General features: G+C 35.2%; 1 protein-coding gene across 2 annotated transcripts in view; it reads left to right on the top strand.

Annotated features, from left to right (window-relative positions):
• Positions 1-27,690, top strand: part of ATG4C (autophagy related 4C cysteine peptidase) — a 91,637-nt gene that overhangs the window by 37,205 nt on the left and 26,742 nt on the right. For both annotated transcript variants that reach the window (XM_029949691.1, XM_029949690.1), the window contains exons 4-9: positions 11,838-12,071; positions 13,899-14,229; positions 16,085-16,155; positions 18,652-18,788; positions 24,234-24,312; positions 24,969-25,045. In XM_029949691.1, coding sequence (XP_029805551.1) covers positions 11,838-12,071; positions 13,899-14,229; positions 16,085-16,155; positions 18,652-18,788; positions 24,234-24,312; positions 24,969-25,045 — 929 coding nt within the window. The remainder of the gene's footprint in view (positions 1-11,837; positions 12,072-13,898; positions 14,230-16,084; positions 16,156-18,651; positions 18,789-24,233; positions 24,313-24,968; positions 25,046-27,690) is intronic.

The raw sequence follows: 27,690 nt of genomic DNA, 5'->3' as shown, positions 1-27,690 counted from the left end.
TATCTTATGAGTATAAAAACAGGAGCTTAGAGAAGTTAAATAATTTGTCCAATATCACGCCGGTATTAAATGGCATACCCATGGGGCACCTGAGTGGCTTAGTCAGTTAAGTGTCCGACTTTGGCTCAGGTCATGATCTTGTGGTTTATGAGTTTGAGCCCCACATTGGGCTCTGTGTGCTGACAGTTCAGATCCTGGAGCCTGCTTCAGATTCCCTCTCTCTCTCTGCTCTTCCCCAGCTTGTACTCTGTCTGTCTGTCTGTCTGTCTCTCTCTCTCTCTCTCTCTCTCTCAAAAATAAACGAACATTAAAAATATTTTTTAAAATGGCATAGCTGTAAATTAAACCAAGACTCTCGCGCTTTATTCCTGGCTTTTTTTTTTTCTACTATAGGTCTTTGCTTAGTTTTGTGTGTATGAGTGTGTGTGTGTATGTGTGTGTAAGAGAGAAGGAGAGAATGTGTGTGAGACTATGTCACTATCAAGGCTTTTATTTTTGGTTGACCTATTTTGGCATCTAATTTATCAGCAATTTTCTGTAACCCTGTAAATGTGTTGTAAGAATTACAGCTAACATTTACTGAGGATTTATAATGTAGCAGGTAGTATTTTAAGTAAGTCACATGTTGAGCTCATTGAGGCCTCACAGCATTCTTTAAAAAAATTGTTTTTAATGTTTCTTTATTTTTGAGAGAGACACAGAGTGTGAGCAGCACACACACACACACACACACACACACACTCACACACACACACAGAATCCGAAGCAGGCTCCAAGCTGTCAGCACAGAGCCCAACGTGGGGCTCAAACTCACGAACTGTGAGATCATGACCTGTGCCAAAGTCAGATGCTTAACCCACTGAGCCACCCAAGTGCGCCTAAGTCCTCATAGCATTCTTAAAGGATGAGTAGGAAGATGATGGATAAAGAAGGGATGCATTTTAGATAAATAGAATGGCATGAAATTTTAGAATGTATATTTAACAAGCAGTGAGATATGCAGTGCAGATATGGTGGGAGAGAATTCTAGAAAGATCAAACTATGGGGGAGCTTCTTGAATGCCGTGCTAAGGAGTTATGTCATTTGTTTATAGGCAGAGGAGAGTATGGGCTTTGGAGTCAGATAGAAGTACTTTTGAATTTTGGCTCTTTTTACCAATTAGTTGTTACTCTAGGCAAATTATTTAATCTTCCTAAGTATTAATGATAGCAGTTTCATAAGGGCTTAGTGATGTGCCTGGAACAAGAAGCATCTTAAATGGTATTATTATTCATGATACAAGAAATTGGAGAAAAAGTTATTAGAATTAAAAAAAAATTTTTATGTCTTTATTTTATTTTGAGAGACAGAGAGTTAGTAGGGGAGGGGCAGAGAGAGAGAGGCAGACGCAGAATCTAAAACAGGCTCCAGGCTCTGAGCTGTCAGCACAGAGCACGATGCAGGGCTCAAACCCATGGACTGTGAGATCATGACCTGAGCCGAAGCTGGGTGCTTAATTGACTGAACCACCCACATGCCCCATTAGAATTTTTAAAAATTTAATTAAGCCTTTCAAAGTACTCTCCACATTCACTATGGGGCTCAAACTCATTACCCCAGGATCAAGAATCTCATGCTCTACTGAATAAGCCAGCTACTGCTTTTTAGAATTTCTTTTTAAGGATAGCATTGTATACTTTTTTGGAAGAAATACTTTGAATAGATCCTTGTAGTGGGCTCTTGAGCGTCCTCAACTCAAGAGACAAAAGTAAATGGTAATAGGCGATATGAATGAGAGAAATAGAAGACTACAGTTGACCCCTGAACAGTGGGTTTGAACTTTACAGGTCTACTTGTATGCAGATTTTTGCAATAAATATAGTACAGTACTATAATTATATTTTCCTTATGATTTTCTTAATATTATTTTCTTTAGCTTATTGTAAAAGTATAGCATATAACACATATACAAAACATATGTTCATGGACTGTTTATGTCATCACACAAAGGCTTCTGGCCAACAGTAAGCTATTAGTAGTTTAAGTGTTTGGGAACTCAAAAGTTCTATAGGTGGATTTTTGACTATAGGGTTGGGGTTGGAACCCCTAACCCCCTATTGTTCAAAGGCCAACTGTAATTTGCTTTGGTTTAGGAATGGTGATACAGGGAAGAAGAAGGTCATAGGGATCTAGAGGGAGAGGGAGAGGAGCTAGAAGGAAGGCTGCTTGTCCACTGAGACGCTCCCTTGTTGTCACCCCCTCATCTTAAGTGAAGGCAGTTAAGTGCATGAGATGCTTGGTCTAAGAGGAGTTCTTTTGGAAAGGGGATGAATTTGGCATCTGAAATGAAGAAGACAACTCATATTGCAGTGGTTGGGAGCAGGGAGGACCATTAAAACTTAAGTGCTGAAGAATTAACAGGAATCTTGGGGCTAGTTCTGGACTCCTACATGTCACAGAATTTTGGCTTAAGCAAGTTTTCTAAGTTTTCAGAGAGATAGAAACTGGGGTGCCCAGCTGGCTTCTTAATTACAATGACTGTTACTATCTTAAATTTCTGAGCAACAAAATGCCAAATTTCATTTAATTACTTTCAGTGATCATATTTTGAGAATGTACTGGTTAGGACATTATCTTGCCCAGAAGCAGCACATAGTAATCATAATAAATGCATTCCTTGGAAGAATAACTGGGAGAAGAATGACTGGGAGTCAGTTAACAGGCAAGATATAATGCCTTTGATATAGGGTAGTGGAAATGGAAAGGAGGGGATAGATGTGAGATATTGTAAACAGTATCTAACAAATAATTGATTTTGGTAATATGATAGACAGAGAGGAGATAAAGAAGACTTAAAAACTACTATCTTGGGGGCAACTGGGTGGCTCAGTTGGTTAAGTGGCAGACTCCTGGTTTCTGCTCAGGTCATGATCTCACAGTTCCTAAGTTCGAGCCCCATGTCAGGCTCTGCGGCACTACCACTGCTTGGGAGTCAGTCTCTCTCTCTCTCTCTCTCTCTCTCTCTCTCTCTCTCTCTCATAAAATAAACTTGGAAAAAAAACCCCTCCACTATCATCTTGGATGATAGGTAGTGTCAGTAACCAAGTGGTATACTAAAGGAAGCATGGACTTGGGGGTATATGTAGCGTTTGAAGTAGACTCTTTAGAAACGAACAGTCTAAAGTAGGCTGTTGAGAAGTGATTTGTAGTTATTTTCAAAGAGGTGGCATTTGAGGCCAATGTAAGGTCATTTTGATTGCATATGTAGGTGGAGAATATTCATCTTTAAGGATATCCTGATGAAGAAGAATTAGTGAATGAAATTAAGAAGGTATAGACAATATATAGGACAAAACTCCACAATGGTATATTATCAGAGACCAAAAGAAAGAGATTTTCAAGATGAAAGAGTTGGACGAGGTGCGTAATGCTCAAAAAGAGGTTGAGTAGGAAATAGCTTTGGTAGAGGATCTAGAATTTGTTAATGAGACATTGCTGATGACTTTCGAGAGAGCAGTTTCACTAGAGTGGTGAAGATAGAAAAGTAATAGTAACTAACCTGCATTTACTGAGTGCGGGTCTGTGTTACACATCAAAGCCAAATTGTATTGTTTTAAGGAGCTAGTGGTTATGTTCTGGTAGAGAAGAACTTCTTATATAAAACATAAAATACAGCCTATACAGGAAAATATTGATCAATTTGACCAAAATACAAATTTAAATATTTACATGACAAAAGACCATAAACAAAGTTTCATAGCAAGCCAGGGCGGGAAGATATTTGCACATATTTCTCTCATTCTGTTTTTGTGTGTGTAGGTATATCTGTATATGTACACATGGAGATCTTTCTATCTCTCCATCTAGATCTTAGATAAAATGTTAGTCTCCAAAATAATAATGACTACAAATTAATAAGAAGCACATAAACAACCCAAGAAAAACTGAGCCAAGAATATGAACAAATCAGGTCCTTTTAAGGTAGAAACTTGGCAAAATATAGGAAAGTGCTCATGCTAGTAATAAAAGGAGTACAGACTAAAATGAGATTATTTCTTAGACATCGGATTAACAAGAACTTAAAGGTTTTGAAATATCAATGTTAACAAGGACATGAAGAAATAGGAACTTAAACATTGCTGATGGGAGCACAAATTGATACAACCTCTTGAAGAGAAATTAGAGAGTACTTAGAAAAATTGAAAATATATACATTTTAGGACCCAGCAATTTGACCTTTAAATATTTATCATAGAGAAGTTCTCTGTATGTGTAGCTTTCCTGAAATAAAAAGTTGGAAATAACTGAAGTATTCATTAGTTAGGGGGTTTGATAAGTAAGATTATTCATTTACTCCACAAATACGTATTGAGAGCCTTATTACATGCCAGGCACTGGAGTTAACGCTGAAATATGAGAAGCACAGTCCTTACCCTCAAGGAGCACACCGTCCAGCAGATGAGAGACATTAAACAAAAGTACAAAAGTTGTTAATCCCATTATGATATTTGTGGTGAAGTAGAAGTGTAAGCTGTTATAAAACTACAGAAGAACAAGTTAGAAAGGTTGCTAATGGATGCATTTCAAAATAGCTTAAACAAGAAGGGGATGTATTGTCATACATGAACAGAAGTCCTATGTAGGGATGGCTCTAGGTTGGTGAATTCAATGTCTGTAACATCTAGGACTCCTGTTCTATTCATCTGCCCACTCTGCTAAATCTCAGCATGCTGGCCTTATCTTTACCTACCACTCCTTAAAGTAGCATGTGTGTATTTCTGTACAAAGATAGGATATATGACAGATATGACAGAATCCAATGGAAGAAAGACTTTTTCTTTATATTATTATTATTATTGTTTATTTATTTTTGAGAGAGAGAGTGTGTGGGATGGGGAGAGAGAGAGGTGAATAGAGGATCCAAAGCAGGCTCCATATTGACAGCACAGAGCCCGATGCAGGGCCTGAACTCACAAAACGTGAGATCATGACCTGAGCCAAAGTTGGATGCTTAACTGACCGAGCCACCCAGGAGCTCTGTATTATTTCTTTATTAGAAATAGTGAATTTTTATTATTTTAATAATTTTATATTAAATCTTTTTTGAAATGAGTTACTTATTTACAGAGAAGATACAAACCTTGTGTATACACCCCCTTTGTGTTTTTGAGAGAGAGAGCACACAAGCAGGGGAAGAGGGAAGATCAGAGAGAGAGGGACAGAGGATCTGAAGTGGGCTCTGCGCTGACTGCAGCCAGCCTGATGTGGGACTTGAACTCTCAAACCACAAAATCATGATGTAAGCCTAACTCAGACACTCAACCAACTGAGCCATCCAGCCACCTGTGTATATATACATATACCCTTTTAAGGAGGATAACAAAATTGTAGTTCAACAAGCAAAATACATTCTGAGTAATTTTTAAAGTTTATTTACTTAAAATAAATTTAATGTATAAAGTATCATATTCGTTTTATTAGTTTCATTAGTTTTCATTAGCTTCAGTTATATATTAGTTTTATTAGCTTCAAGTACGTAATATAATGATTCAACAACTGTATACATTACTCAGTGTTCATCACAATAAGTGTACTTTTACTCTCCTTCACATATTTCACCCATCCCTCCTGCCCATCTCCCTTCTGGGAACCATCAATTTGTTCTCTGTATTTAATTCTGGTTTTTTTGGTCTCTTTTTTCCTTTGTTCATTTGTTTTGTTTCTTAATTTCCACATATGAGTGAACACATATGGTATTTGAGTAATTTTTAATCTCTGCTTGTTTATTCCCAATGATAGCCCTTGTATGCAAAACAAAAAAACAAACAAAAACCCCCCATTATCTCAGTATCCCTGATGATTTTATGTTTCCTGTTTCTGACCTTTTTGAAAATAGAATCAAACTACATTTTGCTTCTGTTACTTGCTTGTAAGATTGTGTTTATAAGATTGGTCCATGTTGTCATAGGTAGTTCTAACTTATTTTTATTGCTGTATAATATTCCACCATATGAATTACCACAAATTATTCATTCTGTTATTGATAGACACTGGGTCTGGTTTTAGTTTTTTGCTATTATAGTGAATATAGTATATTACTATATTTAGTGATTTTTAATCCACTTCTGTCATGGTCAGAAAAAATACTTTAAATATCAATCAATAATAGAATGACATCTAAAAAGTCTTCAAATTTCTGGAAACTAAGTAATGTACCTCTATAGGGGTACCTCGCTGGTCAATCAGTAGAGCATGGATCTTTTGATCTCAGGGTCATAAGTTCAAGCACCACATGGGGCATGGAGTCTACTTAATAAGAAAAGAAAAAAGTAATATACCTCTATATAACTCCTCATTTCTTTGTGCATTTAGTAAAAGTTTGATTCAAAAAATTCCAAATTCTGGGATCTTATTTCCACAACATGTGCGTATAACCCTGGCAAGATCTGGAGCAACACAGATCCCTAAAAACAGTAGACACAGCACAAAAACCAACAGCACACATAGTAAGACCAAGTTGGTATCTTACTTTCATGCCCTTGTGTCCTACAAAGAGAGGCCTAGGAAAAACCCCATCCCTGAGATGGTTTCAGTTCAGAAAAAGGTTTTTTATTTATTTTCTATCCTCCTCTCTGCTACCTTCTCTACTTCTTAAAAAGTTTCCCCCGTTTTTTTATGTACTATTTTCATCCCTAAGGCTGTATTGATGGTCTGTAGATGCTCCTCAGCCCCAAAGTTAAGAAGCTTTATTTCTGTTCAGTATACATTAAATTCAGTATACTCACCAAAGACTTAATCATCCATTTCCTATATAAAAGGTAGCTACTTTTTTGCATGGACCTCAAGTATATTGTAGTATAGAGGTGGAATTTAAGGAAAGGTATTAAGCAGGCTGTGTTGTAGCTTAAGGGCAAGTAATAAATTGTATCATTTATCTTGAATGTATCATAGATAAGCTGCTATATAACTTCAGATAGCTGTGAAATAGGTGATTAGCTAGTTATTACTTAACCTTCTAATTTCTGTATAAGTCTAATTACATGAAATAGAAGTTGGGGTTTTGATTTTTTACTTTGCTTTTCTGTTTGGAGTGTCATTGTAACTACTGTATTGTAAATGATGGAAAATAATTGCATATGTTAAAAAATGTATGTCTGATGATTTTTAAAAATAAAAAACAAACAAACAAACAAAAATTCAATATACATTAAGTCCCTAAGATAGAACTGGTATTCCAGAGATAGCCTCAAATTACAGGTTTTTGTTAATAATCCTGGTCCCATCATGTCCTGAATCATCTAAGAGAGAACCTAGAAAAATCCTAGCCAGATGGGGGCATGGCCATTTGTGAAAAGATTAAATTTACTTAAAATGAGATAAAATCCTTAATTGCTTCTCTGATGGATAACCTGTAAAATGAAATTTTGGTGTCTGACCAAGATAATATTAACTGGTAGGATCATCTGGCTTTATACTACAAATATTGACATAATGCACAGCATGATACCTTACACTAGGAGGGAAAAGTTGTAATTATATAAATTGAAGAGTATGCAGCTCAGGAAGGATAGCAAGATAAATTAAAAAAAATTTTGAAAATATTTATTTTATTTTTGAGAGAGAGAAACAGAGTGTTATTAGTGGAGGGGCAGAAAGAGTGGGAGACACAGAATCTGAAGCAGGCTCCAGGCTGTCTGCACAAAGCCCATTGTGGGGCTTGAATCCATGATCCATAAGACCATGACCTGAGCTGAGGCTGGATGCTTAATTAACTGAGCCACCCAGGCGCCCAATTTAAAGTTTTTTAATGTTTGTTTATTTTTGAGAGAGAGACAGAGCACAAGTAGGGGAGAGGCAGAGAGAGAGACAGAGACACAGAATCCAAAGCAGGCTCCAGGCTCTGAGCTGTCAGCACAGAGCCCAATGCAGGGCATGAAAGCACAAACCATGAGATTATGACCTGAGCCATACTTGGTTGCTCAACTGACTGAGCCCTGGTAGCAAGATAAATTTAAAAGCTTGAAAGGTCATGACAGATTTAGCATGGTTAAAAGAATCTAATATTTTGCAAGTGTGTCCTAATATTAGAAGTAAAATAATAGGAGGCAGATTATCAGGTTTAAGAATCTTATACTTATTTATCATGAAGAAGAAATTCATTATAGATGACTCAGAGTGTAGTAAAATGAAACCACTACTTCCTAAGCACTTAAGATTTTTTTCTTTATCACTAGTTTACGATATGCACCGGTGTACTTTGGTACATGTTTCTTGTGCTTGCATTTCGTTGAACTTCATGAAACTGTTGGTTAACAGTTTTCATCAAATTTGATTTTTTTTTTTTTTTTTAGCCATTTTGCTTTCAAATATTTTTTCTGTCCTTCCTTCTCTTTCTTCCCTCTCTTGGTTCTCCAAGTACACATATATTAGCATAGACGAAATTCTTCCACATTCACTGATGGTCTTTTATTTTTAAAAACATCTTTTTCTTTTCTGTGTTTTATTTTGGATTGTTCCTGTTGTTATATCCTAAAGTCACCAGTCTTTCAGTCTTTTCCTCAGCAATGTCTAATCTGCTATAAATCCCAGTGATATATTTTTCATCTTGGACCTTGTAGTTTATATATCTAGAAGTTCCATTTTTTTGCCTTCCTTGTCTCTACTTGCCTTTTTGAATGTATATAAAATAGTAGTAATAACTGTTTTAATGTCCTTTTTTGCCAGTTCTAACATTTGAATTACTTCTGGTTCAGTTTTGATTGATTATTATCATTTTGGCTTGTGTTTTCCTGCCTCTTTGGATGCTTGATTGATTGTCAGACATTGTATTATTTGCCTTGTTGGGTGCTGGATATTTTTGTATTCCTTCCAGTATTGCATTGTGTGACTGTGCCAGACTTTATTTATCTATTTTACCCTTGGTGTGCATGTGGATAATTTTCTATTTTTGCCAATTGTTAAGAGACCTGCTGTGAATATTCTAGTACCTATGCTTTGGTGAATGAGCATGTGTATGAATTTTAATTCACTATGTCTACCTGGGAATGTAACTGCTAGATCACAAGGTATTCATATGTCCAGTCTCAGTAGATACTACCAAGTAGTTTTATAAAATAGATGTGCCGATTTGTATTCCTACTAGGTGTGTATAAGAATTCTACTTGCTTTTACCTCACCATTACTTAATATTTTTTTTAAATTAAGAGCTACATTTTTTAAATTTGCATTTCTCTGATAACTAATGGAATGAGCATGTTTTCATAAACATTTTTTTCCATTTGGATATGTCTTCTATTAGATTATCCTTTACTTGATTCATCCCTAGGTTTCCTTTATATATTCTAAATATGAATCCTATTTTGGGTAAAGATATAGGAAATGTCTTCTCCTAGTCCATTAGTTACTTTTGCACTCAATGTTATTTTTTGAAGAATGGTAGTTCTTAATTTTAATATAGTCTGGTTAAGGGGTGTCTTGGTGGCTCAGCTGGTTAAGTGTCCAACTTTTGATTTTGGCTCAGGTCATGATCTTAGAGTTCATGAGTTTGAACCCTGTATTGGGCTCTGTGCTGATGGCGTGGAGCCTGCTTGGGATTCTGTGTCTCCTTCTCTCTCTGTCTCTTTCTCTCTCAAAAATAAATAAGTAAATAAATAGAGTCTGATTAATTATTTTACTTCCTTAAATGGTTACTATTCTTTGTGTTCTGTTTAGTAAGTCCTTGCTTACTTTAGGACCAGAAGATGTTCTCCCTAGTTACTAGAAACTATCATTTCTTTGTTTCTTCTCTCTGATTGTTTTTATATCAGCTCTTTGTCTTTGTTGTGAATGTTATTTTATTCTACTTAGAATTCATATGTTTCTTAAAATATCAAATATTTTCAATCACTTTTAGTCACAGCTATTCCCCACCTTTACTATTCTCTCCTGCAATTTGAGAAATCATTCTTAGTTTTTTTTAATGTCTCTGAAATTCTTTTTTTTTTAAATTTATTCTGTTACATTGTGCTGTATTCTAAATAATTTCTTTAGCTCTTAATTCTGGTTCCTTAATTATCTTCTGAGCTGTGTATAATTTTGTTTAATCTTACATCAAATTTATATTTTTAGTTATTATATTTTCCATTTCTAACAGTTCCATTTAGTTTTCTTTCCTATGTGCCTAGTCAGTTTTGTTTTTTGTTTTTTATTTTTTTTTAACATTTATTTATTTTTGAGAGAGAGACACACAGAGTGTAAGCAGGGGAGGGTCTGAGAGAGATGGAGGCACAGAATCAGAAGCAGGCTCCAGGCTCTGAGCTGTCAGCACAGAGCCCGATGCGAGGCTCGAACCGAACTGTGAGATCATGACCTGAGCCAAAGTCGGACGCTAAACCGACTGAGCCACCCAGGCGCCCCTAAAATTTTTTTAAAGTAGAAATTTTGGACATATTTTTAGTACCATGTTCAGTTTTCAAGGATATTTATTTATAATTAACTTCAAATTCAAATACTGAGAGAAATTCATTGATATTGGGGGCTTGTCAGTCATTCTTTTTATTGTCATTGAAACTGTATGCTCACAACTTAGCTCCATTAATCTGAATATTATGAAGTTTAAGTGATTGTAATTTTTTTCAGAATGAGTTTGAAGAGGAGTAGGTGCAGCAAGGATAAAGAATAAAAGCATGATAAAATTGCTTTAATATCTTGCAGAAGGGCATTGGAAATTGAACTCCTTGGAATTGAGAGTTGTAGGAAGATTTATCTATCCACCTGCCCACCCACCCAAACCAAGCATCATTTATTAGGATTTACTTGTGTTACGCAGTGTGCTACATGTTATGGTTGTAGAGGTGACTAAATATACTCTCTAGGAGTAATCAAGGAATGTCAGTTCATTTTGAGAGAGTCATCAAGGAATATTAGCTCATTTTGAGCACTAGTGTTTTATAAATTATTGGGCAAACAGTGACCATAGTTTTCACATAAAAGTTCTTTTTTTAAAGTTTATCTATTTTGAGAAAGAGAGAGAGAGGGAGGGAGGGAAGTAGGGAGGGAGAGAGAGAGAGCGAGCAAGAGCGAGAGCAGGATAGGGGCAGAAAGAGCAAGGAAGAGAGAGAGAACCCCATTGGGGGGCTTGATCTCACAAATTGTGAGATCATAACCCGAGCTGAAATCAAGAGTCAGATGCTTAACCAACTGAGCCACCCAGGTACCCCTCACATAGAAACTGTTTTACAGACAATCAATTTGAAAAAGCCTTTTAAAATGATATACGTAGGTGGTAGCAGTTTTTAAAAAATTGTATTTCAGCATGAAAGGATAACTGTATATTTAGGAATTTCATATTCTTACTCTTTAGTGTCTTAGTTTTGATTTTATAATTTGAGTATAAAGATTCATGACAATAAATACAGTGTGAACATTTTATTTGATTTTAAGAGCTAGCTTATGTGATTATATTCATTTTACATATTGACAAATCATGATATTTTATTTGCAAATCTCATTTTAGAGAGCACTAATATCAACATCCTGAGCCAAATGAGGCAAAAAGAAAAGGTATTTTTATATTATCCCCTCATAAAAGAGTTGATTATATTTGGAATATAGGATATTATTATTAACAACAGTATTACTGATGATACTTTATATTAGCTAGTTCTAGAGTGTACAAAACATTTCAGCATCCATTCTCACTTGATTTTCATAATAGCCTGATTAGGCAGAATAACATTTATCTTCATCTAAATTGAAAAGAAAGTATTAGAAAAATTATACTATACTTCCTATCTTATGGACAGTAATGGGAACATAATAACATTATTGACTTTTCTTTGCATATAGTTAGACTACACTTTATATTTTTATTTTGTAGATGAAAATAAACTGTTACCTGCACGATCAGGATGTACAATAGAGGATCATGTAATTGCCGGAAATGTAGAAGAATTTCGTAAAGATTTCATTTCCAGAATATGGCTGACCTACAGGGAAGAATTTCCTCAAATCGAAGGCTCAGCTCTGACGACGGACTGTGGCTGGGGCTGTACGCTAAGAACTGGCCAGATGCTGTTGGCTCAGGGCCTCGTGCTACACTTTCTTGGGAGAGGTAAGTCAGGTCTCTGTTTTTGGGGGGATTTTTGTTTGTCTTTTAAAATTTGGACTCCAGCTTGCAAACTGCATAAAACTTACTTTGGTTAATTTTTTGACTCCCTGATGTCTTCTAAAAAGTTATACTAGCATATTCCATCTTTACTGAACTGAGCTAGGCATGACTTATACTTAAGTGTAAGTTTTTAGTAGTCTTCAGAGTTTGTTGTTGTTATTATTTAGTTCTTTTTGATTGAATTCTCTGGATTATCTCCAGTTCAGTAAATCTTGGGCAGGTCCATGCCATGACTTTGAGCAGACGGTTGATATTTTTATATTATTTAAATCTTAAGAAATTTAAGCTGGTTTATTTTCTCGCTACATATCAATAATGCTTTAGAATATTTTTATCTTTATAAATATGATTATAACCAGCTAAACTGGTTAGGTATATTCTTAATAAGGTTATCCTGCTTATACTCTTTTAGACTCTCAAAAATGTCACTGATACTTAATTTACATGTATCTATTTTTTAAAATGTGCCACCTCTCTTACCATTTCTGTTTGTCTTTTTTTGATAATTTGTACATTTGCAGGAAGATTTTAGTTTATCATTTTAGGCTATCATACGTAGTTATTACTAAGTGTTATTACATTTTTAAAGTGTTAGACAATTTCCCTGCAATGCAAGGTAAATATTTGATAACCTTTCTGTAGGGATTATTGATGAGATTATTTAGAGAAAATGTTTTTTCAAGAGTGGTATGGATAATACAAGGAAAAATAATTTTTATAAACTTCTCTGGGATGATTTATTTGTAGTCTTGTGCAATCAAGACTAAGAATGGGGATATTTTTCACAGTCCTGACCAGTTCTATGAATCTGTTCCTCATTTTGTTAAAATTACATGTATTCTTAGAACTGTCTTATTAAAAGCTGTAAAATAGTGAATATAGTTGATTTTGGTGGATCTTTTATCTTTAATGACTTCCATTTATTAACTTTGCATTTATTAGAGAATTAATATTATGCCCTAAATAATGCCTGAGTTATTCTGAAAGGACTGTATGATTAAAACAAAAAACAAAAAACAAAGAAATTTAAAACTTCCATGGTTAGACTTGTTTTAACGTATAATCAAAGCAAAATCCACTTTCTGAAGTTATTCTCTTATGAACGTTAGTGTATATGTCTATTGTGCATTTGAGTAGTCAAGACTGGACGTCTGATAAGGAGTACAGAAGTCCTCATTCCATTTCAGCACTGTCAAAGAAAAGGAAGAAAGGCATTTTTCCAGAGCTGTTTATTTGTACTTGAGTTTACTATTTTTTTCTCTTTCATTTTGGTAATTTTTTTCCTGACCCTTGTAATATATTCCCATTTTAGAAATTTTGGAAACTACAGAAAGCTCCAGAGAATAATATTACCACTCAAAAGTAAACATTATCGATATTTTGACATACTTTCTGGGCTCGTATCTTTGTTTTGTTAAGCAGCTTTATTGAGAAATAATCTATGTAACATAAATTCACTCATTTAAAATGAACAATTCAGTGGTTTTTAGTATGTTTACAGGGTTCTGCAACCATAACCATAACCTAATTTTAAGACATTTTCATCATCCCAAAAAGAAATTTCACACCCTTTGGTAGTCACTCCCAATACCCTGCTTGCCATATGCAACCGTTAATCTACTTTCTGTCTCTATAAATTTGCCTACTTCTGAGTGTACTAGTGGAGTTTAGTAACCTATGTGACTTTAAATGTGACATACTTATTTTAGTAGAATTGTTAAAATCTAACTATTTAAAAGATCTGAACACCTTGCTTTGGAACTACTATAGCTTGGACCTGGCCTGATGCTTTGAACATTGAAAATTCAGACTCTGAGTCATGGACTTCCAACACTGTAAAAAAATTTACTGCATCATTTGAAGCATCGCTTTCAGGGGAAAGAGAACTCAAAACCCCAGCAGTTTCTCAGAAGGAAACTATCAGGAGATATTCTGGTGATCATGAAATGCGAAATGAAATTTATCACAGGAAAATCATCTCTTGGTTTGGTGATTCCCCTTTGGCTCTCTTTGGTTTACACCAACTAATAGAGTATGGAAAGAAGTCTGGGAAAAAAGCCGGAGACTGGTATGGACCAGCTGTGGTTGCTCACATTTTAAGGTAAAATTGCATGAAAACCTTTCATCTTACGACGAAGATCTTAGGCCCAGAGATACTGACTTTATGCAGACCTTTTGAAGTCTTTATGAAAATGTTCATAAGGGAGCTTTCATTTGCTAATAGGGAAAAAACAAGACATTGGAACTCTAGTTATATTTATCTATGACAAGTTTTTTTCTCTTTTGTTCGTAGGTATAGATATCCAGGGTCTCTTTCAAACCAGGTTTTCTTTCATTAGATTGCCTTATTGGAATGTTCTAAAAACTAACAACTCTTTCAACCTTGGAACATGCATAACATTATAGTTTTTTTTTTTTTTTAATAGTGTAACCTGGGGGCTATAATGTACTGATAGTGTAATGAAATGTCAAGAGCTAAAATTGATGTTTTCAGCATTTCTTTGCACACATCAAATTCTTGTGAATTGTAAATGTATGGGACTATTAATATTATAATTATATCATAGTAAAAGTAAAGGGTCTGTGACATTCAGAGTAGTTAGAAAAAAGTCGAAAGTCAAATTTCACTACACTTCAGCTCAGCTTTTTATGTGCCATGTATTTGGATACTGTTTAAATTTTTAAAAGAAAATTGCCTTATTTATTATGTGTCCCATTGTTGCTGTAAATGCAATCATTAATATGTTATCTAAATATAGAATGTTTACCCAAATATAGTAAGTTTACTCTAGTTAGAATCATATATACATTTGAAATTATTATATAAAGTTTTTTGCATATTAATAGGCTTTTATATTTTATAGGCCAGATACTTACAATTGATCATTTATTTGCCTAAGGTTATTAAATGTATTGTTAATAATAATATCAAGTCTTGCTTGATAAGACATTTATAAAAGCATAATCATAAAAGCTTAGTTTCTACTCTTCAAGATACTATGTCCTATACCCCAAGGCTCAGAACACTTTTTCTGTAAAAGGCCTGATGGTAAATATTTTAGGCTTTGCAGCCTATGTAAGGGCTCTGTTGCCCATTTTTCTTTTTTGTTTTTTGTTTTGTTTTGTTTTGTTTTACAATGCTTCAAACACTGTAAAAACCATTCTTAGCTTGCAGGTTGTATGAAAACAGGCCACAGGTTGTATATGGTCTAAGCCATAGTTTGCCAATCTCTGTTTCAAATTAATACAAACATGCATAATAAGGCATGGGAAGTTAAAACATTATAAAGATACAGTTACATAAAAATGTTTATATTTCTACAATTTGTGTGATTTCCTTTTATAAATATTATTGTGACTTTTTTCATATCCTGTGCACCATTGAGAATATTATACTCACTCAAATATTTTTCAATTAACAGTTTTACTTATAGAATTCTAAGGCTCAAAATTAGGAAATTCTTTTGTTCAGGTTATATAAGTTTTTGAATAAAGGGGGGAAAAGTCATGCTATTTAAAGAAAGGAAAAAACGTTCCTAAGTGTAACAGAAGACAGCCATACAGTAATTCACTGCTGGTCATAATGTAAGTTAATATGAGGTAAACCTTGAAGCATATTTTAATACACTAGTTAGAGAATGTTTCATAGAGCCAGGTGAGTGGTTGAGAGAAATCTTTTTGGGGGGCAGGGTTTATAGCTTTACACCCAAGACTTTTTTTTTTTTTTACAGTTTTTATAACTTCTGTTTTAATGTTCTTTGAGTAATTTAGTGTAATACTCTACTTTGAAAAGACTGACCTGATTTTTGACACCATTCAGATGATAGTGTTGAAAGCAGATACTAACGGTCAAATAGAGGAAACATTTTTAAATGATGGCCTTCTTTCCCCTTAAATTTTTAATGATTAACTGGAAATATTGGGTTTTTAAAGGATGACATTTGTTATTTTCTTAGAAAAGCAGTTGAAGAAGCAAGACATCCTGATTTACAAGGAATAGCTATTTATGTTGCACAAGATTGTACAGGTGAGGGATGTATATAATTCTAATTTTTATCTGTTTATTTGATTACACTTTTTGAATTTAGACATAATTGGCATATAACAGTATAATGCAATATTTGTATATGTTGTGGAATGGTCACCACAGCAAGTCTAATTAACATCTGACATCATACATAGCTACAAAATTCTTTTTCTTGTGATAAAAACTTTTTAGACCTACTCTCTCAGCAACTTTCAAATATAACAGGGTCTTATTAACTTTAGTCTCCATGCTGTACATTATATTCTCATAACTCCCTTATTCTGTAGCTGGGAGTTTGTACCTTTTGAGCCACGCTTTACCCAGTTCAGCCTCCCCTCATTCCCTGCCTCAGGAAACCAGCAATCTCTTCTCTGAAGAGAAAGCTCATTTCACTGGAGTGTATATTAGTTCAGAAGAGTCTGAGATTAGGATGGTCATGTTTGTACTGCCTCAGGAAAATTAGAGAATTTAAAGGTTTATGATTAGAAACCATTACTGAGTAGGTTGGAAAGAGGAAGATGAAAGAATTAAAACGTGGACAGAACTATTGTTGCACTTTGGTTTCGATTGACTGTGGAGACAGGGAAGCTGCTGAACAGAAGAATTTGATAACTCATAACCTAAATTTGGAATTTAAAGGGAAGAACTGGGGCACAAGTGGCAGAATTTGTTAATCAGCTCACTGTGCAAGAGCAGAAATTTGATTTTCTTGAAATAGGGAATTTGAAGAAACCTTTTCTGTTGTTGAACAAAACAAAATAAAATTTTGTCTATATTTGGTTCTACAAAATCTTCCCATTTTCTCTTGAACTATCCAACGTAGGCTGTCATGCCCATCTCTCTACCCAAACTGCTCTTATCAATAATTTAATCTTGCTAAATCAGTGGTCACTTCTCAGTCCTCACATCACATAGTTGCCAGCAGCATATGACATAGTTGACCACTTTTTCCTCCCAGTGACGTTTTATTTCCTGAGTTTCTAGAATGCTGCTCTTCAGGTTTTCCTTCTACTTATCCACTCTTACCACAGTTTCCTTTGCTGCTTTTCTTTATCTGCCTCATCTCTAAAATTGTTGTGCTCAGCCTTTAGACCTCATCTCTTTTGTACACAGATCTGAATTCACCAGGTCTCATGGCTTGATAGGACCACCTATACGCTGTCAACTCCCAAGTTTATAGAACATCTCACCAAATCCAGCGTTTATATCCATAACTACCTATTTATCCTCCCTGCTCGCATGGCTAACAGATATCTAACACTCAATTACAGATTGTCCTCCTATTCTTTCCCCTCCTGTAGTTGTCTCTGTCTTTGTAAATGGCACCTCAGTGTGTTTACTTATACCCAAACCATTCAAATCACCTGACTGCTTTCCCCGCTCCCAGCTTGCATTTAACATAGTAATGAGTTCTTTAACTTACTGATCACTCGTTAACCAACTTCACATGACCGTCCCATGACCATTCCCCATCTTCACAGTCACTGCCTTTGTTCAAGCCACCATCATTTCTTGCTAGATTTCTGCAGTTGCTTTCTTTCTTTTTAAAAAGTTTTAAAATGTTTATTTGAGAGAGAGAGAGCGAAAGAGAGAGAGAGAAAGAGCATGAGTGGGGCAGGGGCGGAGAGAGGGAGACAGAATCTGAAGGAGGCTCCAGGCTCTGAGCTGTCAGAGCTGAGCCCAATGCGGGGCTTGAGCTCACAGACCTCAAGATCATGACGTGAGCTGAATTCAGATGCTCAACTGACTGAGCCACCCAGATGCCCCTGTGCAGCTGCTTTCTAACTGTTCTTTATGCTTCAGCCCTTACCCCTACAGTCTGTTATCAACACAGGAACCACACTGGTAAAGTGTAAGTCCGATTAGGTAGGACATTTGTTTTCTAAAAACTCTTCAGTGGCTTCCCATCTCACTCAAAGTAAAAACTGCAATTTTTACTATTCCGCTTACTAACTTCCCTCCAGAGACACAGGCCTCTTGTCCTGGAGCATGCTGGCTATGCTTCTGCCTTAAGGCATTGGCATTGGCTGCTCTCTATACCTGGAATGCTCTTCCCCCAGGTACTGGGATTTCTTGGTTTCTTACTTTGTCTTGACCTATACAGGTTATATTTTTCGTAAGGCCCCCCTTAACCATCTTATTTTAAATATCCCTGTCCATTTTTCTCCTTTGTTTTTCTTCAGAGCCCTCACCCATCACCATCTGACATATCTTATATTTTACTTACATGTGGTCTATTTCCTCATATTAGAATATATGCTCTATGAGGGCAGGGAGTTTTCTCTTTTGTCCACTGGTAAAGCCCTAGTGCCATATAGTAGCTACTCAATAAGTATCTGCTAAATGTATAAATGGGGGAGACATTTTTTATCTCATTGAGACCTTGATAGTGATATCAGAGATTAGATGACTGGCCATTGTGGGGGAGGGATTAGAGTAAAAATGTTTCTGAAAATCCTTTTTATAAAATGTAATACATATTCATATTTTTCTCAGTTTATAGTTCTGATGTAATTGATAAACAGTGCACTTCCATGGCCTCTGATAATACAGATGACAAAGCTGTTATTATTCTAATCCCTGTTAGACTTGGTGGAGAAAGAACCAACACCGACTACTTAGATTTTGTAAAGGTATGAAATAAGAACTAAAATTTTTTAAGGCAATGCTAGCTAATATGATAAATACGAAGGTTTGCAATCTTTATTAAATGGGTAGTGATGATTTTATAGTTGTAGATTGTAAAGCTTGACATTAGAGATTTTAAATTTCAGTATTTCAAGACTAGATGTAATTTAAAGAGTACTGTGTTCTATGACCAAGTGAAAAGTCTTTTAATCTTTTTATAGCTAATCATGGAGACACAGATGCACCAATAATCATAATCTGTAACATGTCTACAGTTCCCATTATCCCTGTATGTGACTGTTGAATGAAGGTACCTTTGTTTATTTATAAAACCCACATCAAACTATTTTGAGATAATGACTGAAACAAAGTTGAGTTTTCTATTACTGCTATATTATTTCTTAATTTGTTTCCTGTGCCACCATGAGGTGAATAAGTGGGATGACTATGCTTACAGACAGAAGTGATGACTGTTGTATGGGGGAAGGTTCCATCTTTGTTTTCTTTATATTAGCCTGTTAAAAATTTTTTCTATTGAGAACACAGAATTCTTTTTTTCCAAATGGACCTATGTTTATCTAATATTATTTTGTTGTGGGCACCAGCACATTCAGTTGTCACAAAACTTTAACTTAAGATATAGCTGACACACGTGACATTAGTTTCATGTGTACAACAAAGCAATTCAACTTCTCTATACGTTGTGCTATGCTCACTACAAGTGCAGCCACCTCTGCAACCATACAGCGCTGCCGATGACTATTCCTTGTGCTGTGCCTTTTATGACTGTGATTTCCTCATTCCATAACTGGAAGCCTCTATCTCCCATTCCCCTTCATCCATTTGCCCATCTCCCCTACCTCCCTTCACTCTATTTATAGGTCTGATTCTGCTTTTTGCACAGAACTTTAACTTTTGAAATACTTTTGGTTAAGATTATAGTATTTTAAATTATTTTAATAGTTTTAATAAAGTTTGTCATCTTTTCAAGGCCAGAGATGGAATTCCTCTTTGAATGGAGTGTTCTGGCATATAGTAATCTTGAAATCTGTTCCCCACATAAAGCCCTAGGGTCTCTGTGTTTATAGGTAGATCATGTGTCTTCACTGTAGACTGTGCTGCTTCTAAAAATCGAGAGCAGTTGTTGTCAATACATGGGATAGGGTCGTTTTCTAGCTGGTATGCTGGCTTTTCCTAATAGTTATTAAAATTTTGCAGGCATACATGTTACTAATGGTACTAGCACTATAATATATCGAAAATATATGAATCTGTTAGACAGAACTGGGGTTTTAATTTCTAACATGTGGGCTCTTGAGTAGAGTCAATGTTAGAATGTGGGAAGTTATGAACCATTTCATCTAGTGAATCCATTGAGGGTCTTGGGACTTTTGGCATGTTGCCATGACTCAGTAGGTTGTACCCAAATCTGAAGTGGATGTATTCCCTCTGCCTTTTCTACTGCCATGAAAAGATTAGAAACTGAGGCAATCTTGGAACTGACTCCTTTAGTCAAACGCCCATTTCTGGGGGCGCCTGGGTGGTTCAGTCTGTTGAGTGCCGACTTCAGGTCAGGTCATGATCTCGCAGCCCATGAGTTTAAGCCCTGCATCGGGCTCTGTGCTGACAGCTCAGAGCCTGGAGCCTGCTTCAGATTCTGTGTCCCCCTCTCTCTCTGCCCCTCCCCCACTCGTGCTCTATCTCTCAAAAATAAATAAACAACAAATTTTTGAAAAATATCTGTTGGAATGGGCTACAGATGGCTTCAAGACATGTTTCATCTGGCTGAGAGCTTTGCTATTGGTGCTATTAGTACTTTTTATCAGATGGTAGGCTTGCTCATGCTCTTGAATGATTCACTGGAGTGTGAAGTGGAGTGAAAAGGACATGGTTAACTGTTACAGTGATCCTCAGTGCCCAGCTTATAGGAGCTGCTCAACAATGAACTTGTTAACTCTCGTATTTGTATAACACTTTTAATACAGATGTGTCTCATTTTGCCTTCACAACAGCTAGGAACTGTTTTAAAATAGTCTACCTGAGTGGCTCAGTTGGTTCAGCCTCCGACTTCAGCTCAGGTCAGATCTCACGTTCATGGGTTCGAGCCCTTTGTCAGGCTCTGTGTCTCTTTCTCTCTCTGACCCTCCCCCTCTCATGCTCCATCTCCCTCTGTATCAAAAATAAATTAAAAAAAATAGTCTTTTTAAAATAGAAAAGACTGAAATTAAATGATAAGTTTAAGTTCAGGTAGTAAACTGGTAACCAGAACTAGACCAGAACTTTTGTTATTTTTATATTTTTCCCTAAAATACGGATTTTTTAAGGGAATGTAATATTTAGAGAATGTATACAAATGTAGTATTTCTTTGAGCTTCTACCAATTAAATTTATACATAGTCCACTGAGATAAGAGAGCACTGACTATTGAGACATTTTACTTTTTCAATCATTGGCAGAAAATGGCTGAGATGGCTGAGTGAAGTAGATTATGTGCTAGGTGTCATGTTCGCTCGAGGGTTGGTTGGGTCAAAAGCCAACATGATAACTCGTCATTTAGAAGTGAAAAAATGCAGTATCTGATAGTCCTAAAAGAATAATCTTCCTCTTCTACTCTTTTTTCTCCTTCTCTACCTCCTCCACCTCCATCTCCCCCTTTCCCTCCACTGCCTCCCCTTTTGTCACTAGCTGTATTTTTTTTTTTTTTTGCCTGCCAAACCATTGTACATTATACTCTCTAAAATTCACCCTGAAGTTCTATTTTTCAAATTTATTAATCAAGGTAATTGCAATCTTTCAGAGATGGTACCATCCCCTGCTACATTCTGTGAGGAGAAAGAAATTTGGTGAGGTGCTTTATCAGCTCTTCGTTCAGGAAGTTTATTTATTTATTTATTTACTTTTAAGGGACCTGGAATGGGAAAATCTAATATGTTCTCCTTCTCCAGCAAGACAAATTAGGACTTTTCTTTTTGACTGATTACTTCAGTCTTATTTATTGCTTCCTGGGTACAGCTCAATAAATTCTCACCACTAGATAGCTGTGAAGAAGATTTTTTAGGAACTAAAAAGTGTTTCAGGTTTCCAAAGATACAGTCTCTTCTATGTAATGGCATTCTAGTTCCTAATCTGCTTCTAAATGTTTATTGCTAAATCTGCTTTAGTCTGTTGAAAAGGAAATATAGATGTCAGGAACCAGAATCTTTATTCCATTACTTAGAATCATTCTTTTTTGCTGAGGAGAGTCACTTATGATTCTTGCTACATACTTTTTTTTCTTTTTTCGGCTATGAGGGACTTAGAACTTTCACTTCCTCATGGCTCTCTGTGTCAGAAACATTGTGTGTCAGCTGATCAGACTGCCTCAAGTTGAACTAAGGCACTCTCTAATAAAAGATTTTTATTTGAGGGGAAAGCAATAGAATTACAGACTATTCATGGAATAATAATAGGATAATAGTGTTATATTCTTTATTTTCTTTATAATTTCATCTTAATGTATTTGTTAACTCTAGAATTTTAACCTGTAATATGCCTGTTAATTTAACTTTCTTAGTTGCAGTTCTCTTTTCCAATTTTCACATGACTCAAAATATACAAAGTGGTTGTTTTCTCTAAAAGGGTTGTTTATAACAATGAGAACCTAGGAACAATTTAAATGTTCATAATGGAAATTTTAAGGCACATTTGGCTATCTTCATAAAATAGAATATTTTATAACCATTAAATATATACTAGCTAGAGATCTATATTTATTGATAGGAAAAGAGGTTTATGACATAATGACTGACCAAAGTTATAACAGCATATGTAGTATGATGCCACATATATAGAATTGTATCCATACATCTCTATGTGAATATACATAGATTGAGTTCAAGAAGGTATTCTCCAAATATTAATAATGATAAGCTCTGAGTGTCTGGGTTTGGGGAAATTTTTACTTTTTAATATATATTCTGTGTATTTTTATTTTATTTTATTTTTTTACAACAACCACATTTAAAAAAATGTTTAATTTTGAGAGAGAGAGAGAGAGAGAGAGACAAAACAAGTCGGGGAGGGGTAGAGAGAGGGAGACACAGCATATGAAGCAGGCTCCAGGCTCTGAGCTGTCAGCACAGAGCCCAATGCGGGGCTCGAACTCATGAGCTCTGAGATCTTGACCTGAGTTGAAGTAGGACACTTAACCAACCCAGGTGCCCCACAACAACCACGTATTTTTAAGAAAGTAATTAAATTAAAAAAAACCTCTATGGTTTGATTTGTTAAAAGGAAAAAAGCATTAGTTCATATACTTTTTATTTTTATATCTTCTAGATATAAAAACATCCTATCATTTAAGAGAAGGAAAGCATAACTATTATTTAATATGTTGGGGTTTTATAATGTGCATCTTATCATTATTAGTCATTTCTAAGTTTAGAATACATGATAAATAAATATATATACACATACATAATATAAGCTAAAATATTGACAAGATTTTATTAATTGATTCCACTGGATGTGTTTATAATCAATTCTACTGAACATGTTTTTTAACAAGTATAGAATTATTTGGCCTGGGGGCACCTTGGGTGGCTCAGTCAGTTGAGCATGTGACTCGATTTTAGCTCATGTCATGATCTCAGTGTTATGGGATCCAGCGCTGTGTTGGGCTCCATGCTAAGTGTGGAGCCTGCTTGACAGTCTCCCTCCCTCTTCTTCTCCCTCTCTCTCCCCCTCTCTCGCTCTCTCTCCCCTCTCTTTTGTTCCCCCTGCTTTCTCTCTCACTAAAAAAAAAAAAAAGGATTATTTTGCCCAGCGAGTAGAGGCTGAGGGGCATACTAAATAATTTATTGAGCTATCCCTGATATTTTATGATTAGTAAGTAAAATTGGCTTTAATAACAATTATTACTTGCCTTAGATCATATTGTTTTCATTTATCTTTATTCCAAATAAAATTGGGTCAAGTGAATGCTGTTGATTAGAAAATGGTTTTATTTTGGGATTCTAAGACTTAAAGTTCAGTGAAAATATTAATAAAGTCTAGGAAGTATTTCTAGTATTTTAAAAACTTGATGAAAATACTTATATCGATCATAATAAGGCTGCACCAGCTAACTGAAAGAGCAAGTGTTTTGGTTTTGGTACGAATTGTATTGCCTTTATATGGTGACCTCATTTATTTCTGTATCTGGTACATAGTAGTTGTTAATGTTGTTGAGTGACACGCTGTTCAGAATATTTGATTTAGTCATGTTACTATTGAGTGATTTAAAGAAAATGGAAAATAGTGTTGTAGACAAAAGGATTTTAGAATATGGGGGCATATGTAATAAAAATAAAACTGGTGATGAAAAATTTGGGAACTATGAGATGTACGAATACTGCTAATACAAATTCGGTTGCTATGAATAATTACCATTTGCCTCATGACTCTAAATCTGTATTAATTTCTTTTGGCAGGGTATTTTAAGCCTTGAATACTGTGTGGGTATTATTGGTGGCAAACCTAAACAGTCATACTACTTTGCTGGATTTCAAGGTTAGTGATTTAATAAAATATTTTTATTATTGTTTCCTTTTAAAAGTCAGAAGTTAATTTAGGATCGCTGAAAACAGGATGATTAACAGAGCAAAATGAGTACCTTATAAATTCATCAGTCCTACCATAGCTGCTCATTCGTCATTTGGTCCACAACATAATTGGATTCTGTAAAATGTATGTTTAATTTCTGTTATTGCATAAACAGGCATAATTTATTGGTTTCACTAAATTTGAAAAGACATTGCTGCCACATTCTGGCAGTTGCTATTTACATATTTACTTTTTACCAGTTCTAGTGGTGCTACTTGATGATAAAATGACAAGCAATATGTTCTTCCTGTCAGGATAAAGCAGTGCAATACATTTTTCATATGCAAACTGTAGAATATAATTGTGTGTTTGTGAAAGTAATTTTATCACCAAAAATTAAATGACAGTCTCATCACTTTATAAAAATTCTGCTTATACAAGCATATTTGATTATGCAAAAGTTAATCTGTCCTGTGCAAACCTATGTTTCAGTCAATGAATATCAGTCTGGCAAGCTGTTACTCCCAGGTTTTTTTTCAACTATTCTACATAGAAATTGGATTGTAAGCAGTGTAATAATAAGGTGTTTTTTGAATTACTTGTCTTCTGTTTTGTCCTTGTAGATGACAGTTTGATTTACATGGATCCTCATTACTGCCAATCTTTTGTAGATGTCAGCATAAAGGATTTCCCTCTTGAGGTACTATGGATAAAGAGCTGGTACTATTTTCTTACCATATGAAGCAAACTCTAATTATTTAGAGATGTGTTAGATATGCTTTTCTGGTGTTACAATTCCAAGTTAGTAATATTTTACTGATTTATAAAACAATAATGCACACAGTGGTCAAAGGTTAAATAATTGGTTGCTGAATTTTAATTTATGACATACTTTCTTCATTTATCTTTGTCTCTGACTTGTTAGATACCCTACCCTTACCAAAATAAATGATCAAGCCTCCAAGTAATTTTGTAGATAAACAGCTGAATATTCCTGAAGAATTTAAAGTGTTAGGCATGTTTTAAAAAAAAAGAAGAAAAAAGGGCGGGCAAGAAAAAGATAATGGAGTTGGGTTAGAATGACAAAGTGACTTGTGACTATCTGCTAACTTATTTTAAGTATAACAGTTAAGTCTTATCCCCTCGTTAAGTTTCTCCAGAGCTTAGTTGGGTTTCTAATAATTGTTTCCGCTCTGATTTCTTAACAAATTCTTTTCCTTTATGTTGGTCATTTGTGATCATTTTATTTTTAAATTTTATTATTATTTTTTATTTTATTATTTTATTAAAACATTTCTTTAAGTTTATTTACTTTGAGACAGAGAGAGAGTGCAAGCAGGGGAGGGGCAGAGAATGAGAGAATCCCAAGCAGGCTCCGCATTGTCAGTGCAGAGCTCAACATGGGGATGGAACTCACAAAACTGTGAGATCATGACCTGAGCCAAAATCAAGAGTTGGACACTTAACTGACTGAGCCCTCCAGGCACTCCTCATTTTATTTTTTAAAATATTTATTTATTTAGTAATCTCTATGCCCAATGTGGGGTTTGAACTCACCACCCTGAGATCAAGAGTTGCAGGCTCTACTGACTGAGCCAGCCAGGTGCTCCTGTGATCCAGTATTTCAATTTAGAAAATTTTGAGAGCACATAAGTGAAACATGTAATTATTTCATGGTTTTGGTTCTTGTCTTCCCAGTTGTTGCTTTTATGGACTTGTCAAATTTTAATCGCTTAAGTGGCATGGATCACTAATTCTCAAGGGCTTCACAGGTTGGAAATGTGGTTTAAAATGTTGTTTTAGTAAGAGCTTGCTAGGTAATAATATATCCAATAGTGTTTAAGGGATATATTATAAAAATAAACTGTAAGATTAGAATCTGGTTCTGAAAGATACATTATAAAACATCCTAGCATCTTATGTTAACTATTACCTGAACAAAAGTACAAATGTCTTGAGGCCAGAGATAAGGTTTGCTTTCTGTTTTCTTCCTTCATAGTATCTTGCATGTAAACTTTATATTTTTTTAATTAAAAAAAATTTTGTTTTAATTTTTGAGAGACAGAGAGAGACAGTGTGAGCAGGGGAAAGTCAGAGAGAGAGAGGATGATACAGAATCTGAAATGGGCTCCAGGCTCTGAGCTAGCTGTCAGCACACAGCCCGATGCGGGGCTTGAACCCACAAACCGGGAGATTATGACCTGAGCCGAAGCCAGCTGCTTAACTGACTGAGCCAACCAGGGGCCCCATATGTAAACTTTAATAAATATTTCTAGATGACTTATTGATACTGTGGGAGGCACAATAGAATTGTGCTATGTGATGGGGCACCTGGGTGGCACAGTTGGTTAAGTGTCCGACTTCGGCCTAGGTCATGATCTCTCCATTCCTGAGTTCGAGCCCAGCATCGGGCTCTGTGCTGACAGCTCAGAGCCTGGAGCCTGCTTCGGATTCTGTGTCTCCTCTCTCTGTGCCTCCCCTGCTCATGCTCTGTCTCTCTCTCTTAAAAATAAATAAACATTAAAAAGAATAAAAAAAAATTGTGCTACGTGAACCATGTTGTAATTCTCTTTCCGCTGCATTGTGGTCTTGTGGCACTGATTCCTGTGTCTAAGTTACACAATGTATCTGTGACTTGTGACTATCAGTGTATCTGTGCCATATTAACTCCTTAAAAAAGTAGATATTTGAAATTCATATGGAAAATTAATCACAGTGTTCTAGTATTATCTAAAACAGGCAAACTAAAAGCTTATTAGTGTTGATTCTTTTGACCAGTTAAGACTATTCATCTGATTATTTCATCTACAAAGAAGCCAGATGAATGACTATTCTGGTTATGTCTACACCAGCAATATTAGACAGGCTGCAGCTCACTATTGGGAGGCAGGGGCAGCCCTTCACGAGTGCACCAATAAAAGCTTGAAGTGGGGTGTTGGTACAGTGGGAATGGAAGAGAGGAAATTATTTTAAGAGACTTCATAAAGTAAAATTTGATGAAATCAAGTAACTTCTGAAATACACAGAAGCATTTGTTTCTTATACATTGGGACACTGAGAAGTGGGTTTAGATTTATATTTTTGAGATGCTAGAAGAGTATCTCAACCTATCTGGATAATTCCTTTGGACAGTTTTTCATTTTTCTCAGTTCAGACATTTATCTTAGGCTATTTAGTGAATAGTATCATTTATTTTTTCTAAGAGAGTATAAATAACACTACAGCAAATGTCTATCTTTGTACAGAAATAAAATTTAATTTTTTGTTTTTTATCATATTTAAGCTTAAAATGCTCCAAGTGGAGATATTTTAACTACCCTATATTATTAATCATCCTTGCCTTGT

This window comes from Suricata suricatta, chromosome 8 (assembly GCF_006229205.1).
Source record: "Suricata suricatta isolate VVHF042 chromosome 8, meerkat_22Aug2017_6uvM2_HiC, whole genome shotgun sequence".
Classification (NCBI taxonomy): Eukaryota; Metazoa; Chordata; class Mammalia; order Carnivora; family Herpestidae; genus Suricata; species Suricata suricatta.
Note: the sequence above shows the minus strand (reverse complement) of the source record. Positions and strands in the feature narration are given on the sequence as shown.